At 36.4% G+C, this 13347-nt stretch overlaps 1 protein-coding gene and 1 long non-coding RNA gene across 2 annotated transcripts; both read right to left on the bottom strand.

Annotated features, from left to right (window-relative positions):
• Window positions 1-4253: 4253 nt before the first annotated feature.
• Window positions 4254-7507, bottom strand: LOC125494221 (uncharacterized mitochondrial protein AtMg00810-like). Its single transcript, XM_048637868.1, has 3 exons — window positions 7292-7507; window positions 4779-5112; window positions 4254-4696 (listed from the first exon to the last, which is right to left on the bottom strand). Exons 1-3 carry the CDS (start codon window positions 7505-7507, stop codon window positions 4254-4256), a joined length of 993 nt encoding a protein of 330 aa, XP_048493825.1.
• A 1296-nt stretch (window positions 7508-8803) lies between these two features.
• Window positions 8804-9270, bottom strand: LOC130592072 (uncharacterized). Its single transcript, XR_008970229.1, has 3 exons — window positions 9096-9270; window positions 8930-8999; window positions 8804-8835 (listed from the first exon to the last, which is right to left on the bottom strand). It is a non-coding gene; the product is annotated as an uncharacterized LOC130592072 (long non-coding RNA).
• Between the last annotated feature and the right edge of the window lie 4077 nt (window positions 9271-13347).

The following is a 13347-nucleotide window of genomic DNA, read 5'->3' on the forward strand; positions in this document are numbered from 1 at the left end:
TCTCTTTATCGCTGCCCCCCTCCCCCCCGAGCTCTCTCCTCCTCAGCCCACAACTGAAATTGCTACTACTAATTATTAATGTTAAAGTGTATATTTAATATGGAGTTAAGTATAAGTCCATTTTTAGGTGTATGGAGTTAAGTATATATATTGCGACTGAAACCCCTTAGGTGTATGGAGTTAAGTCTACTACTAATATAAGTCCACTTTTAGAAATAAATATACACTTTGCAGATTTGATGGAGTAGTTAATAAAAATTTTCATTTTCCTGTCCGAAAAAAGAAAAGAAATGAGGAGAGAGATAATTGATAGGATAATGGGTAAAAAAAGTGTGGGGATTAAAATGCTCATTTATTACACCTTTCTAGATTCTTGTGCGTTTCATTATTTTAATTAAATATCAGAAAGTTAGTGAAAGTTAGTGGGCCATATTAACAAAAAAATTTTGGGTGAGCAAACTGCAACTTTTAAAGTTTGGGTAAATAAACTGTAAATACATCCAAAGTTTAGTACCTAACAGTGTGTTCGGTTCATTTTTAGTAAAGGAAAGAAAGGGAAGAGAAAGGAAGGGAAGAGAAAGGAAAAGAATGGAAGAGAAAGGAAAAAAACCTTAATTTCCCATGTTTGGTATAAATTTTCTCTTTCCTTCCGAATTCCCCCGCTTTTGGGAGAAAAGGAAAGTGAAATTTTATTAAAGAGTCTTTCCTTCTAATTCCTCCCATTTCCTTTCACTTAATTTTTTTTTAATGAACCAAATATTGGAAAGTAATAAATTTTCTTCCACTTCCTTTCCTTTCCTTCCAAATTCCTTCTACCAAACAAACTGTAAAAATATACTTAGGGTCCGTTTGGTTGGAAATATTTTAGGCTTGGAAACGGATTGAGGTAACACACTCCCTTATTTTATGTTTGGTTGGGTTATCCATTTTTTTCACTCCCTTACTACCCCAATTTTGATTCCCCCATCTTGAAACCCTCCTCACACCATAGGAAACAAAAAGTAAGGGAGTCATTAGGCCAATGATTCCATTCCTACATCAAAACAAACAAGTGTCTAAAGTAACACATTCCATTTCCATTCCATCATTTCATCCCATTCCATTCCGTTTCCATTCCTTATTTTGAACCAAACGACCCCTTAATAGAGTAAGGTAGAGTATGATGTATGCACTAGCCAATAGATTTGAATCGGATAATTGATCTACTAGTATAGCATTTTCCTACCAACCCCAAGAAAACTAAAATGATGAAAATAAAATATATATATATTTTTTTTTTAAAAAAAGACGAGATCTTATTGGAGCTTAATATCTTTTCTTCTTCGTTCTTTTTTTGGGTATACATCATATCTTCTATTTAAAGAGAGGGCATTGTCCAATAAAACAGCAGGCACCTTTTAGTAGTGCATAAATACTTAGACTTATGACACCTCCATTGTTTAGGGTTCCGAATAACCCAATTACATCTTTTTGTGCATATTCGCATTATTCCTTCTCCTTCACCTTCTGCTTCACCTTCTCCTTAACTTAACCAATCTGATTCATTCCTTACCCTCTTTTAACATAAATTTTGATTCCATTTTATGCTTATCATACAAACACCTATCTTTTATCGTTCTGATAATACAAAAAAAACCAAGCAAACTAAATTCAGCCAATAATTTAACTGATTCCTATTGAAATCAAACAAAATAAGCTATAGTATATACTAATGGCGTTATTGCTTAATGATCCATCTCTCTCTCCCAACAAGCAAATTAAAAACCCGAAGCGAAAAACTCACCATCTTTACCAGCAACACCATTATCGCCACCAAGCAGCTCGTCTGCCCACTATTTCGAGGCAGTCGAGCTGCAGTACTACATCTGCACCACCTCCACATGTACAGTTGGAGATGGTGCATGCATCAGTTGCATCAGGAGGTGTGTTTTTTAATCACTATCCTAACCAATTTTCTCTATCTTCCTCTCTCCCACCAATCTTACCTACTTACTATCAACATCATCATCATCATCATCAACAACAACAACCAAAAATCAATCCACTACACCCACATCATCAGCCACCTCTCCTCCCTCTCCCCGCCGCCGTCTCGAAACCCACTTTCCACTCTCTCCCTCCGCTCTCTCGCGGCCACTCTCTTTCTCCTCCAGGTCCTAGAAAAACAAAGAGATCAACTCCTCAAAACAACTTCAAGAAAGAAAACAACAACAACAATAACAACAACAATTACAACAACAACAACAACAACAACAACAACAACAACAACAACAACAACAACATTCGTAGCAAAGAGTTGCTTGATGTAAAAACTAAAGCAACAAAAGATCCGAGTAACGGATCATTGCTTGAGGGTGAAGCCAAAGAGGTGAGCCGCCGGAGCGAGCCGAGAAGCGGTCCGACCCGGGTTTTGCTGGATTTTAAGAATGAAGTTGCTGCTGCTGATGATGATGATATTAAGATAATAGGCACGAAGTTTACAACACCTTTAGTTATCAGTCTCTCTCCTCCACCAAGTAGCCTGCCTTTACCGAGGTTTCCATTAAAAAAGCTGCAGCTAAATAAGTTAAGCTGCAATGCGGAGGCTGTTGCGGGTGAGGTTGATTCGGGCGCAACAGACAACCTTTGCCGGTTGCTCAAACTTCGGTGAGGTGGTCAACTTTTCTAGTATATGATTCTTGCGTGTTTGGTTACGTTGGAATATTAATTATGGTGGTCTAAGAAATAAAATAAAATAATTGACTAGTAATACTTAATTAAGAAGTATGTAGATAAATTAAGGGCTCAAATCCTCTATTATGCATAATATTGAGAGAAAATAGGGTCCACAATTTTTTTATAGTCCCTATTCTTCTTTTAATGTTGTGCATATGTTTTTAAAAATAGAGGATTTAGAATAAGAAGTAAGAGTATTTAATTATGGTATGTATTTTTTCCTATCCTTGAACCTTTTTTAAGTTCTTTTTTTAAATGTGTATGTGGAAGTTGATGGTTTGTCATTTGTGATCACTACAAGATATTTTTGAGTTGTGGTGTAGCATTAAGCTTTCCTATTATTATTTAGTAAATTTCTACTTGTTCTTATTAAGGTTATTATTTACTTAGTGATAACTACTTTGTACTATTATATATTGCTCAATAAGAAAATTGTATTGTATGATTTTACATTTTTGTGCCCCTTGGTTCGTTTTCAAGTTAAGATGAATTTTCTTTATTTAACTATACTCTATATATGCATGTATAACAAAACGACACATAAAATTACATATTCTAATTATATATACAAGTGTTCACCTAAATTCAACAGAATAGAAGAAGACTAAACTACACATAATTAAACAATTGTGCAATAAACAAGAAAATCATCCTTGGATCTCAGACCATATATAGATGCTACAAATATTACAATTTACCCATGGGATATTCTAATGAGAACATATGTACATGCAAGAAAGTTCAATGATTTCTGTTTTCACCCCCTTGAACTTGGAGCTTTTGTAAGTATATGTTCCTAATTTGAGAGGGATACGATTTTGATGGTGCTCACTTGGAGAGCTTGATACTAAATCTGCTAGATGCCTGAAAGACTTAATGTGTATGGTGTTGATAAGAGCTTCTGTAACACCTCTAATTTTGGTGCCCGTTTTGGCACCGTGGCATTGGCGGCTAGTCGATCCATGGTGATCACTAGCGCTTGAATCTTGGTTGTCCCGTAACGCACAGTATTTGGACTCCTATGGGGGTGTTCTAGTGAGTCCTTTCTTTGTGAAGAGTGTAAGGACAATAGCAAGGATGAGATAATCTGATGTGAGTTATCAATACTGTTGTGTTGCAGTTGTAGGTTGGCAGCTTGAAGGTTCCACCTTTTGAATTTGTTACAATATTTTGTAATGCCTTACAGCCCTATCATGTTCCCTTATATATAGAGGAACCCTAGGTGTGTTTACAAACCCTAGAAAGATATTACACATGATATAGGTACAAGACAAAATAGACTAAAGTATCAAATGTTAGGCACATGCTGCTATCTAGCTGAATACAACTGATACCTTTAGTTAGCATAATAACTAAGCTACTGTTTACACTCCCTCTCAAGATGCGAATGTGAAGGAATGAACAGTCCCATCTTGCTGAGAATCTTATTATGTTGATGTGCTAGTAGAGCTTTTGTAAGAACATTAGCTAGCTGCTCTTTAGAAGGAACATAGGAGGTGTCTATCAGCCCTTGATCCACTTTTTTCTCGAATGAAATGTCAATCCACTTCAATGTATTTTGTCCTTTCATGATATACTAGGTTAGTAGATATATACAGAGCTGCTTGATTATCACACTTCAAGGCTGCAGCTGGCATTTTCTTAAGGTGAAGTTCCTTGAAGAGACTCATCAGCCATGTTACTTCACATGTGGTTAATGTCATGGCTCTGTACTCAACTTCAGCTGAGGACCTGGCTACCACTCCCTGCTTCTTTCTTTTCCAAGATATGGGTGAAGATCCTAGAAGAACATAATATCCAGTTATGGATCTTCTAGAGAAAGGACATGATGCCCAATCAGAGTTATAGTAGGCTGTTAGCTTGGATGTGTTGTGACTAGAAGAAGAATACCTTGAGATGGGGATTGTTAAATGTATCTTAGCACCCTCCTGGCTGCTTGCATATGCACTGAGGTAGGTTGTTGCATAAATGGACTGAGAAGCTGAACATCAAAAGTGACATCAAGCTTGGATATGGTTAAGCATATGTCAGTTGACCAACTAGCCTTCTAAAAGTGTTAGGACTTGCAATGGTACTCCCTTCGTCATGTTCAAGCTTTATATGCACATCTATGGGAAGTTCTAAAGATTTTTGTTTGTCAACACCATATTCCTTCAGGAGATCTAAGGCATACTTTCTTTGAGAAATGAAAATGCCTTGAGATTCTCTTGAAAATTCCATTCCTAGGAAGTAACTGAGATCTCCCGAGTCCTTCATATGAAATTGTGAGCACAATAAACTCTTAACTTTGTTTATTGCCTTGATACAATTGTCAATGATAATTAAGTCATCCACATAGACAAGTATAGCTGCGAAAGTGGTGTCAGTCTCTTCAATGAAGAGATCAGAGTGATCTGCCTGAGATTGAGTGAAACCAAATGATAACAGAGCCCTAGGCAACTTTGCAAACCATTATCAAGGGGCTTGTTTAAGCCCATATAATGCTTTCTTCAACTTGCAAACTTGTTGTTGTGTGGCACACTCCCTCTGACTTAAGGAAGAGCTAGAAATCTTATAGCCTAGAGGAATATGCATATAGATTTCTTCTTTAAGTTCACCATGTAGGAATGCATTTTACACATCCATTTATACAGGTGTGCCATTGATTCATGGCAGCAACAACAAGTAATGCTCTAATAGTGCTCATCTTAGCCACATGAGCATAGGTTTGAGTGTATTCCACCATTTTCTTTAATTACAACCTTGAATAACAAGCCTAGCTTTCTTCCTTTCTGCACTGCCATCTGCTTAATACTTAGTCTTATACACCCATCTGCATCCAATTGCTTTCCTTCCAGGAGGCGGGGAAGTAATTTCCCAAGTATTGTTCTCTTCTAGAGCTTGAAGTTTTTTACGCATTACATACACCCAGCATGGCTGTGTTACAACTTCATAGTAAGAACTAGGCTCTTCTGACTCCACAATCCTACCCACCACATTGGCAAAGTGTTCACTCACACCTGTTGTAGCTGTAGGAGTAGCTTCTACTGCTTGATTAATAGTTTGAGTGTGAGAAATGACAAAGTCATTCAACCAAGTAGGTGTTCTGGTTGGCCTACTAGATCTTTTGAGAGGTGTATGGATTTTAGGAGGTTGAGGAGCTGTGATTTGGGTTGTGTTTGGTTGAGTATGCGTGGTTTTGATTGTGTTTGGTTCATATATGAATAGTATTAGAGGTATCAGGTTGGGTAGTAGAAGGTTTTGTTTGAGTTTCATGTCCATAAGTTAGATTGTGGAGATCAAGAGGAAGGGGATGAAATGATTTGGTTGATTTGTTTGCATAGGGAATATGTGTTCATAGAACTTGAGATCTCTAGAAACAAATTACTGCTTAGTGAGCATATTTTCAACCTTGTAACCTTTTTGGGTGGTAGGATATCCTAGAAAGATACAAGGGACAACCTTGACAATAAACTTATCTTTGTTTCTGTCAGGATTATAAGTTATAGCCAAACAACCAAATGACCTGAGTTGAGAGTAATTAATACATCATCTCATAGGGTGTTTTGTTGTTAAAACACTTGAAGGCAACCTTTTTATGATGTAGGCTGTTGTCATCAAATAATCAGCCCAATAAGCTAAGGGCAAGCCTGCTTCAAATCTCAAGGCTTTGCTTATTTCAAGCAAGTGCCTATGTTTTCTTTCCACCATACCATTTTGTTGTGGTTTGTCAACACAACTAATTTGGTGTCTAATTCCCTTTTCAGGAACAATGAATACATGCTTGATCTTTAAATTCCAAAACATTGCCTGATCTTATGATTTTTACATTTCTATCAAACTAATTTCTAACATAAGTAGTGCAAAAATTCTTGATAGTAGTAAAAGACTCAGAGTTGAATTTGAGTCGATGAACCCATGTTGCCCTAGTATATATACTTATCCACAATTGTCAAGAAAAATATGTATTTTCCCTTACATGAAACCCTATAAGGTCCCCATATATCTATGTGAATAAGTCAAATGGTCCTACCAATGTGGTGTTGCTTTAGGAAAAGGTGATTTTGTGAGTTTGGCCATAAGACAAGAGAGGCAGGTTTCATTGTGAGCATTTTTTACTAGCTCTTTAAGGTATGGATGTGTTTGATATTATCCGTGGAAGTGTGTACCAACCTAACATGCTAGATAGAGTAATCAGACAATTTAGCATTCATAGAAGACAAATCATTGCAAAGTTGATCATCATTCAAAGTAACTAATGATGAATTAATTACATCAAACTCATTGTTTTTAGTACTATAAGCTACATTTGGTTCAACTAAATGGGTAACAATTGCCTTAGAGATTCTAGGAGCAGCTTTGTACTTGTTTTCTTGAGATTGGTTAGATTTGGTTAAGGATCTTGTATATGGTGTTGGGCTGATTTTGAAGGTAGTAAAGACCACCAGTGGCATTACCAATTCCCTTAATTCTATGTGTTGTGTAGTCTTGCATAACATAATAGTCTTTATGAAATAAAACACAACAATTATATATCATGTTCATTCAACTTTTGTACAGATAAAAGATTTTGTTTAAACTCAGGTACATATAGTACATTCTTGAGTTCATTTCCAACATTTCTCAGCCACATGAGTTCGATCCGCTTCTTGCACACAGTACAAAAAAGTTTTGACTCATTTTTGTTGTATTCATTCTTGTTGTACAAGGCTATTCCCACGTTTTCGTCTTTCTCCTTCCCCAATACTTCATTTTGAGATTCTTCCTGCTGTGTCATGGACACAGATGTGTCTACATTATGCAGAGGATTCATGAGTAAGATATGACTCCTCAGACTTCCATATTCAAGGTCCAGTCCATTTAAGAAATAAAACAGCCTTTGCTCCCTTTTTGTTGATTCCTCCACATAAGCTGTCACTTGAGCAGTAACATTAGTGACAGCAGGATAGTTATTTAAGGACTCTATTTCCTCCCATAAGATCTAGACTCTCATCTCTATGTAGAACTCATAAATAAGTCTTTCATTTTGTTTGACCTCATAAGTATTCTTGTTCAGCCTGTACTTTCTACTCCCATTACTCACTGTAACATGCTCAAATTACTCCAAATTTCTTTGGCTCACTTGATATACAAGTCAGACCTTCTCAATGTTTCAGTCATGTTGTTGAAAATCCCAAGCCTAGTAGAAATAAGGTTACTTGCTGCGGTTAAAAAGTGCCCAATTGCTGCGGAAAAGGGCGCGCAGCAATTACGGGTGCAGCAATAGGTATTAATAATATTGCTGCGGTTTTAAACCGCAGTAATATAAGGAAATATTGTTGCGGTTTCAAAGACCAAACCACAGCAATATTAGAAATTGTGGTGAAATAATATGGCCCAGAAAGGTAATATTGCTGCGGTTTTGGGCCAGAAACCGCAGCAATATTACCTTTTTTTTTAATTTTTTTTGTTATATATTAGTGAAGAGGAAGCTATATATGCAACCTTGATGAAGCTATGCAGCAATATGCTAATAAATTTTCTGCATAAATTTCGGCAGAGCTCCGTTTGTAAATTGGATAAACCCATAATAGGGACTTAATTAACCTGTACAACAACCAATAACATCTCCGAATCCACCATCCAAGCAAATCCAAAATCCATCAAACAACCACCATGATCTCCAACATACATCATCCAATATTCAAGCCAACAAACCAACATCATAAATACAATTTCATAATAATCCAACAAAAATATTTAGCGCAATCCAACATATATATATCATGACAATCCATCACTACAAAGTTGGTTGTACAAGTTGCAATAATATATATGTTCGTCTAAAGTTAGAACAAAAAAAAGAATATTAACATAAACTAACTAACCTACGCAATGCACTCATCAACAAAGTATCTTGCCCACTTATTCTTCACCTCATTGATTTGATCCTCCGTATAAGGATCTTTGGTAAAGGTTTGAGCAACCTGAAAATAATTTACCAAAGTTAGCATCAAATAGTTAAAATATATTAAATATGAAATGAATAATTATATAAACTTACTTTGTCCATATCCAACGAACCAAAATATGAAGCGAGTACGTCAAAAATGTACCGCATCACAAAATATCGCACTCCGTGCCTCCTTGTTGTTGCGGGCACTTTATCAAAAGTTATAAGAAAATGAGAAAAATTACCGCATAATGAGAATAAAGTAAGCTTTAAATTGAATCAAGCAATTCGATCAAAACATACCTCAACTTATTTCCACAAAAGCTTCTCTCGACGAACTTTGTGGCCGCTCATCCGAAACCTCCTAAAAGCACTAGATAACACAACATTGTTTGATTTAGTCCTTAATTGTGGAATGTTACCATCTCAATTCATATAAAATATATCAAACATATATATATCAACTTACGCTATCATAGGCAATTTAAGCTTTAACTTCCGCTGTTTGTGATAGCTGGCAGAATCGAAGATATAAACTATCCCAGGCAAGGGACATATGACAAGGAGCATCCAATGTTGGCTATTGAAATATTAAACAACAATAATTACTTAAAAAATCACATATCATGCAACAATAAATATTTGTAGATATTAAGAAAGAATATTACTCTTGAAAGATTGGCGCGAACATGATACTAGCCTTTACATCGACGTATCCAGCCATAGCATGCAGAATGTACTTTGTTACCTCCTCCAATGATGAATGCGACTCCACTACGGTGCTTTGCGGACACATCCAACAAACACGTGCAATAGAATCCCCAAATCCATCCAAGTCCGACTGCGTAGCCCTAAAAATTGGCAAAAGTAAACTATATGTGAAAAATACAACTACCATATAATTAAATGTTAAAAAAAGCATAACTTTGATTATTGTTACCTCATGTACACTTGGATAATAGAAATATTAATCATTTCTCCTCTCAAAAACTGACCAATATCCTCCTTGGTCAGAAAAGCGGTGCCATCATCTGTCAAATAATGGAAAAAAGATCTCGGCAAGGTAACACCAACAGCATCATCGTCTGCGACGGCAAGGGCAAGTGTATCTGCTAACTCCCTGCAGTCCTCAGTAAGGGAGTCCAAGAACGATCGATCGTCGATAACTGGACTAAACTGAGAAGCCGAACCGGCTGATGAATGCAACTGGCTAGAAGATCTAACAGCCTCCCCGAAATCCCTTTTTGTTTTTTAGGTGTCGGTGTAACCTAATAATTATTTTTCAAAACGGGCATAAGATTATGAAATTTTTAAATTGAAAGCTATTATTTTTACAAAATTGGAGGCCTATATGAACAATTACCTCATCACTTAACATTTGAGCTAAATTTTTTGGCCATTGCACCCAAGTACCCAAAGCAATAGCTGTAGTGTCGATCTCATATGCAGGGATGGGAACAGGTAGTGGCAAATGACCATATTTCTCTATAATTCGATGAATTTTCAATTTCAGGTGATCATTCATCATTCTAGACCCATGAACTGTAGTGGTCTCATCAAAAGCATAAGAATATGCATCTGCCACTAGACAAGTCTCTCCACTAGTTGGATCTACAGCAACACGTAATATTGATATTATTTGAATAAAACACACATGTAAATATGATAATTATTTGTATAAAGGACATGTATATAAGATAATTTTTTGTATAAAGCACATGTATATATAATAATTATATGTACCTTCAGCTGAGGAGAATGAGTGTCTGATCCAGATAATGGAGTACGTAGCTGAGTGGGCTGTGAAGCAGCTACCTCAGGAGATGGCCCAGGAGGTGGCCCAAGAGGTGGCCCAGGAAATGGCCCACGAGATGGCCCAGGAGATGGCCCAAGATATGGCCCAGGAGATGGCCCAAGAGGTGGCCCAGGAGATGGCCCAGAATATGGCCCAGCAAATGGTGAAGCAGATGGTGGAATAGGAGGCTGAGTCGGCTGTGTAGGAGATGGCACAGCAAATGGTGAAGGGAAAAAATGATACAGCCCAGGTGACTGAGTAGGTGGCTGTACATGAGAAGGAGATGGCCCACCAGATGGTGAAGAATAGGGCCCGGTAGATGGATGTGAAGGTGAAATCATCACATTCTACATATATGTGGCAATGTCCTCCCTCCACCTTTCACTCATTTTCTGTATGAGTGCCTCCTCTTGTTCCTTCATCGATCTCCTATAGTGCGTACGAGGTACGTGCCCAAAAGCCTTGGTATAGCCAACATTAACGCCCCCAAAACCGTAACAGCGACCCGAATGATCTGGCTTCTCTCTAAGAGCCATAAAAAGGGCGTCTCTGTTACGAACCGAATGAACTCACCCTTGGCTTGCTTCTCCTTGTACTCCAACTGCCCAAAAACACTAGTTAACAGTAATAATAATGTAGTTAATAAATGAAAAAATATTCATGTCAAACTAAAAGTTAATTATAATGATATACATACGTATTTGTCAGCTGCTTTCTTTGTTTCCTCATCTGGAATGAATCTCTGTTTAGTAACAGGATCTTTCTTATGCATCGCGCACCACCAATCATCACCCCGGTTAAAACTGGAGGACACAGAGGAGGATGCTGTACCAGATGACAATCCAGAATCAAAACTAGGTGGACCGAATTTCTCCTGCCTCCACAACTCTCTAGCATCTCCATAGCTCCTCTGACCTAAGTGGTGATGATGTGTGTTCTTCTTTGCGCTCTCAAGCGCCTTTTCTCGCTTTTTTTGCAAAATAAAAAAACACATTAAGTTAGTATAATATTATTTAAATCAATAAAACCAAGTTAATAATTAGAATATAAACTTACTATAGCATGATCTGACATCATCTATTCTTTGAAAGTGGCCCAATCCTCCTTCTTGATGTGCTTGTATACGTTTGGCAGACTATCACCTAACTTCTCTTTCTTTGATCTAACTCTCGTCATTGTTATCCAACTAGATACCAATTTGCTCTTAAAATCCCTCCATCTAACGTTCACAGCAGACAAGTAGAGCTTCTTGTATCGAACCTCGTCGGGAATGTGAAACATGTTCTGTTTTTCAAAATAGGCTAAAATGACTAATTTTGGTTCCAACTAGTCTATATGTTGTGTTACCAATCAAATCTACCTATAAATACATGAAACTAAGTATATAAGATATGTTAGAGTTCTTTACAACTTAAACTAGCATGAAACAAGTCATTTTCATTCATTTGGGAAGAAAAAGGCCCGAAATGGCCTAAAAGGGCTAATTTTGGTTCCTAACTTGTCTATATGTTGTATTAGCAATCAAATCTACCTATAAATACATCAAACTAAGTATATATGATATGTTAGAGGTGTTCACAACTTAAACTAGCATGAAACAAGTCATTTTCAATCATTTGGGAAGAAAAAAGGCCCGAAATGGCCTAAAAGGGCTAATTTTGGTTCCTAACTTGTGTATATGTTGTATTAGCAATCAAATCTACCTATAGATATATCAAACTAAGTATATATGATATGTTATAGTTGTTTACAACTTAAATAGCATGAAACAAGTCATTTTCAATCATTTGGGAAGAAAAAGGCCCGAAATGGCCTAAAAGGGCTAATTTTGGTTCCTAACTTGTCTATACGTTGTATTAGCAATCAAATCTACCTATAGATACATCAAAATAAGTATATATAATATGTTATAGTTGTTTACAACTTAAAGTAGCATGAAACAAGTCATTTTCATCATTTGGGAAAAAAAGGCCCGAAATGGCCTAAAAGGGCTAATTTTGGTTCCTAACTTGTCTATATGTTGTATTAGCAATCAAATCTACCTATTGATACATCAAACTAAGTATATATGATATGTTATAGTTGTTTACAACTTAAAGTAGCATGCAACAAGTCATTTTCAATCATTTGGGAAGAAAAAGGCCCGAAATGGCCTAAAAGGGCTAATTTTGGTTCCTAACTTGTCTATATGTTGTATTAGCAATCAAATCTACCTATAATACATCAAACTAAGTATATATGATATTTAAGTTGTTTACAACTTAAATAGCATGAAACAAGTCATTTTCATTCATTTGGGAAGAAAAAGGCCCGAAATGGCCTAAAAGGGCTAAATTTGGTTCCTAACTTGTGTATATGTTGTATTAGCAATCAAATCTACCTATAGATATATCAAACTAAGTATATATGATATGTTATAGTTGTTTACAACTTAAAGTAGCATGAAACAAGTCATTTTCAATCATTTGGGAAGAAAAAGGCCCGAAATGGCCTAAAAGGGCTAATTTTGGTTCCTAACTTGTCTATATGTTGTATTACAATCAAATCTACCTATAAATACATCAAAATAAGTATATATGATATGTTATAGTTTTTTACAACTTAAAGTAGCATGAAACAAGTCATTTTCATTCATTTGGGAAGAAAAAGGCCCGAAATGGCCTAAAAGGGCTAATTTTGGTTCCAACTTGTCTATATGTTGTATTAGCAATCAAATCTACCTATAAATACATCAAACTAAGTATATATGATATGTTAGAGTTGTTTACCATAGTGTCTGTCCACATCACATTCAACAAGGTAGGAGAAATGTGTCTCCATGACCAGTTGATGTTCAGCTTCCGTATAGAAAGACCGATCCAAACACCATACTTGGCTCGCCATGGACCTAGTAAAGAAACAATTAGAAATCCAAATATGAAATTGT

Source organism: Beta vulgaris, chromosome 1, assembly GCF_026745355.1.
Source record: "Beta vulgaris subsp. vulgaris cultivar EL10 chromosome 1, EL10.2, whole genome shotgun sequence".
Lineage (NCBI taxonomy): Eukaryota > Viridiplantae > Streptophyta > Magnoliopsida > Caryophyllales > Amaranthaceae > Beta > Beta vulgaris.

Excerpts from the sequence above, each read along its gene's own strand:
- LOC125494221 (XM_048637868.1), bottom strand. The coding sequence starts at position 7,507 with ATGAATCCTCTGCATAATGTAGACACATCTGTGTCCATGACACAGCAG. Across the intron at positions 5,113-7,291 it reads TTGGAAATGAACTCAAGAAT|GCAGATCACTCTGATCTCTT; the intron begins GTACTATATGTA and ends ACTCAATCTCAG. Across the intron at positions 4,697-4,778 it reads CGAAGGGAGTACCATTGCAA|CTTCTCAGTCCATTTATGCA; the intron begins GTCCTAACACTT and ends TTTGATGTTCAG.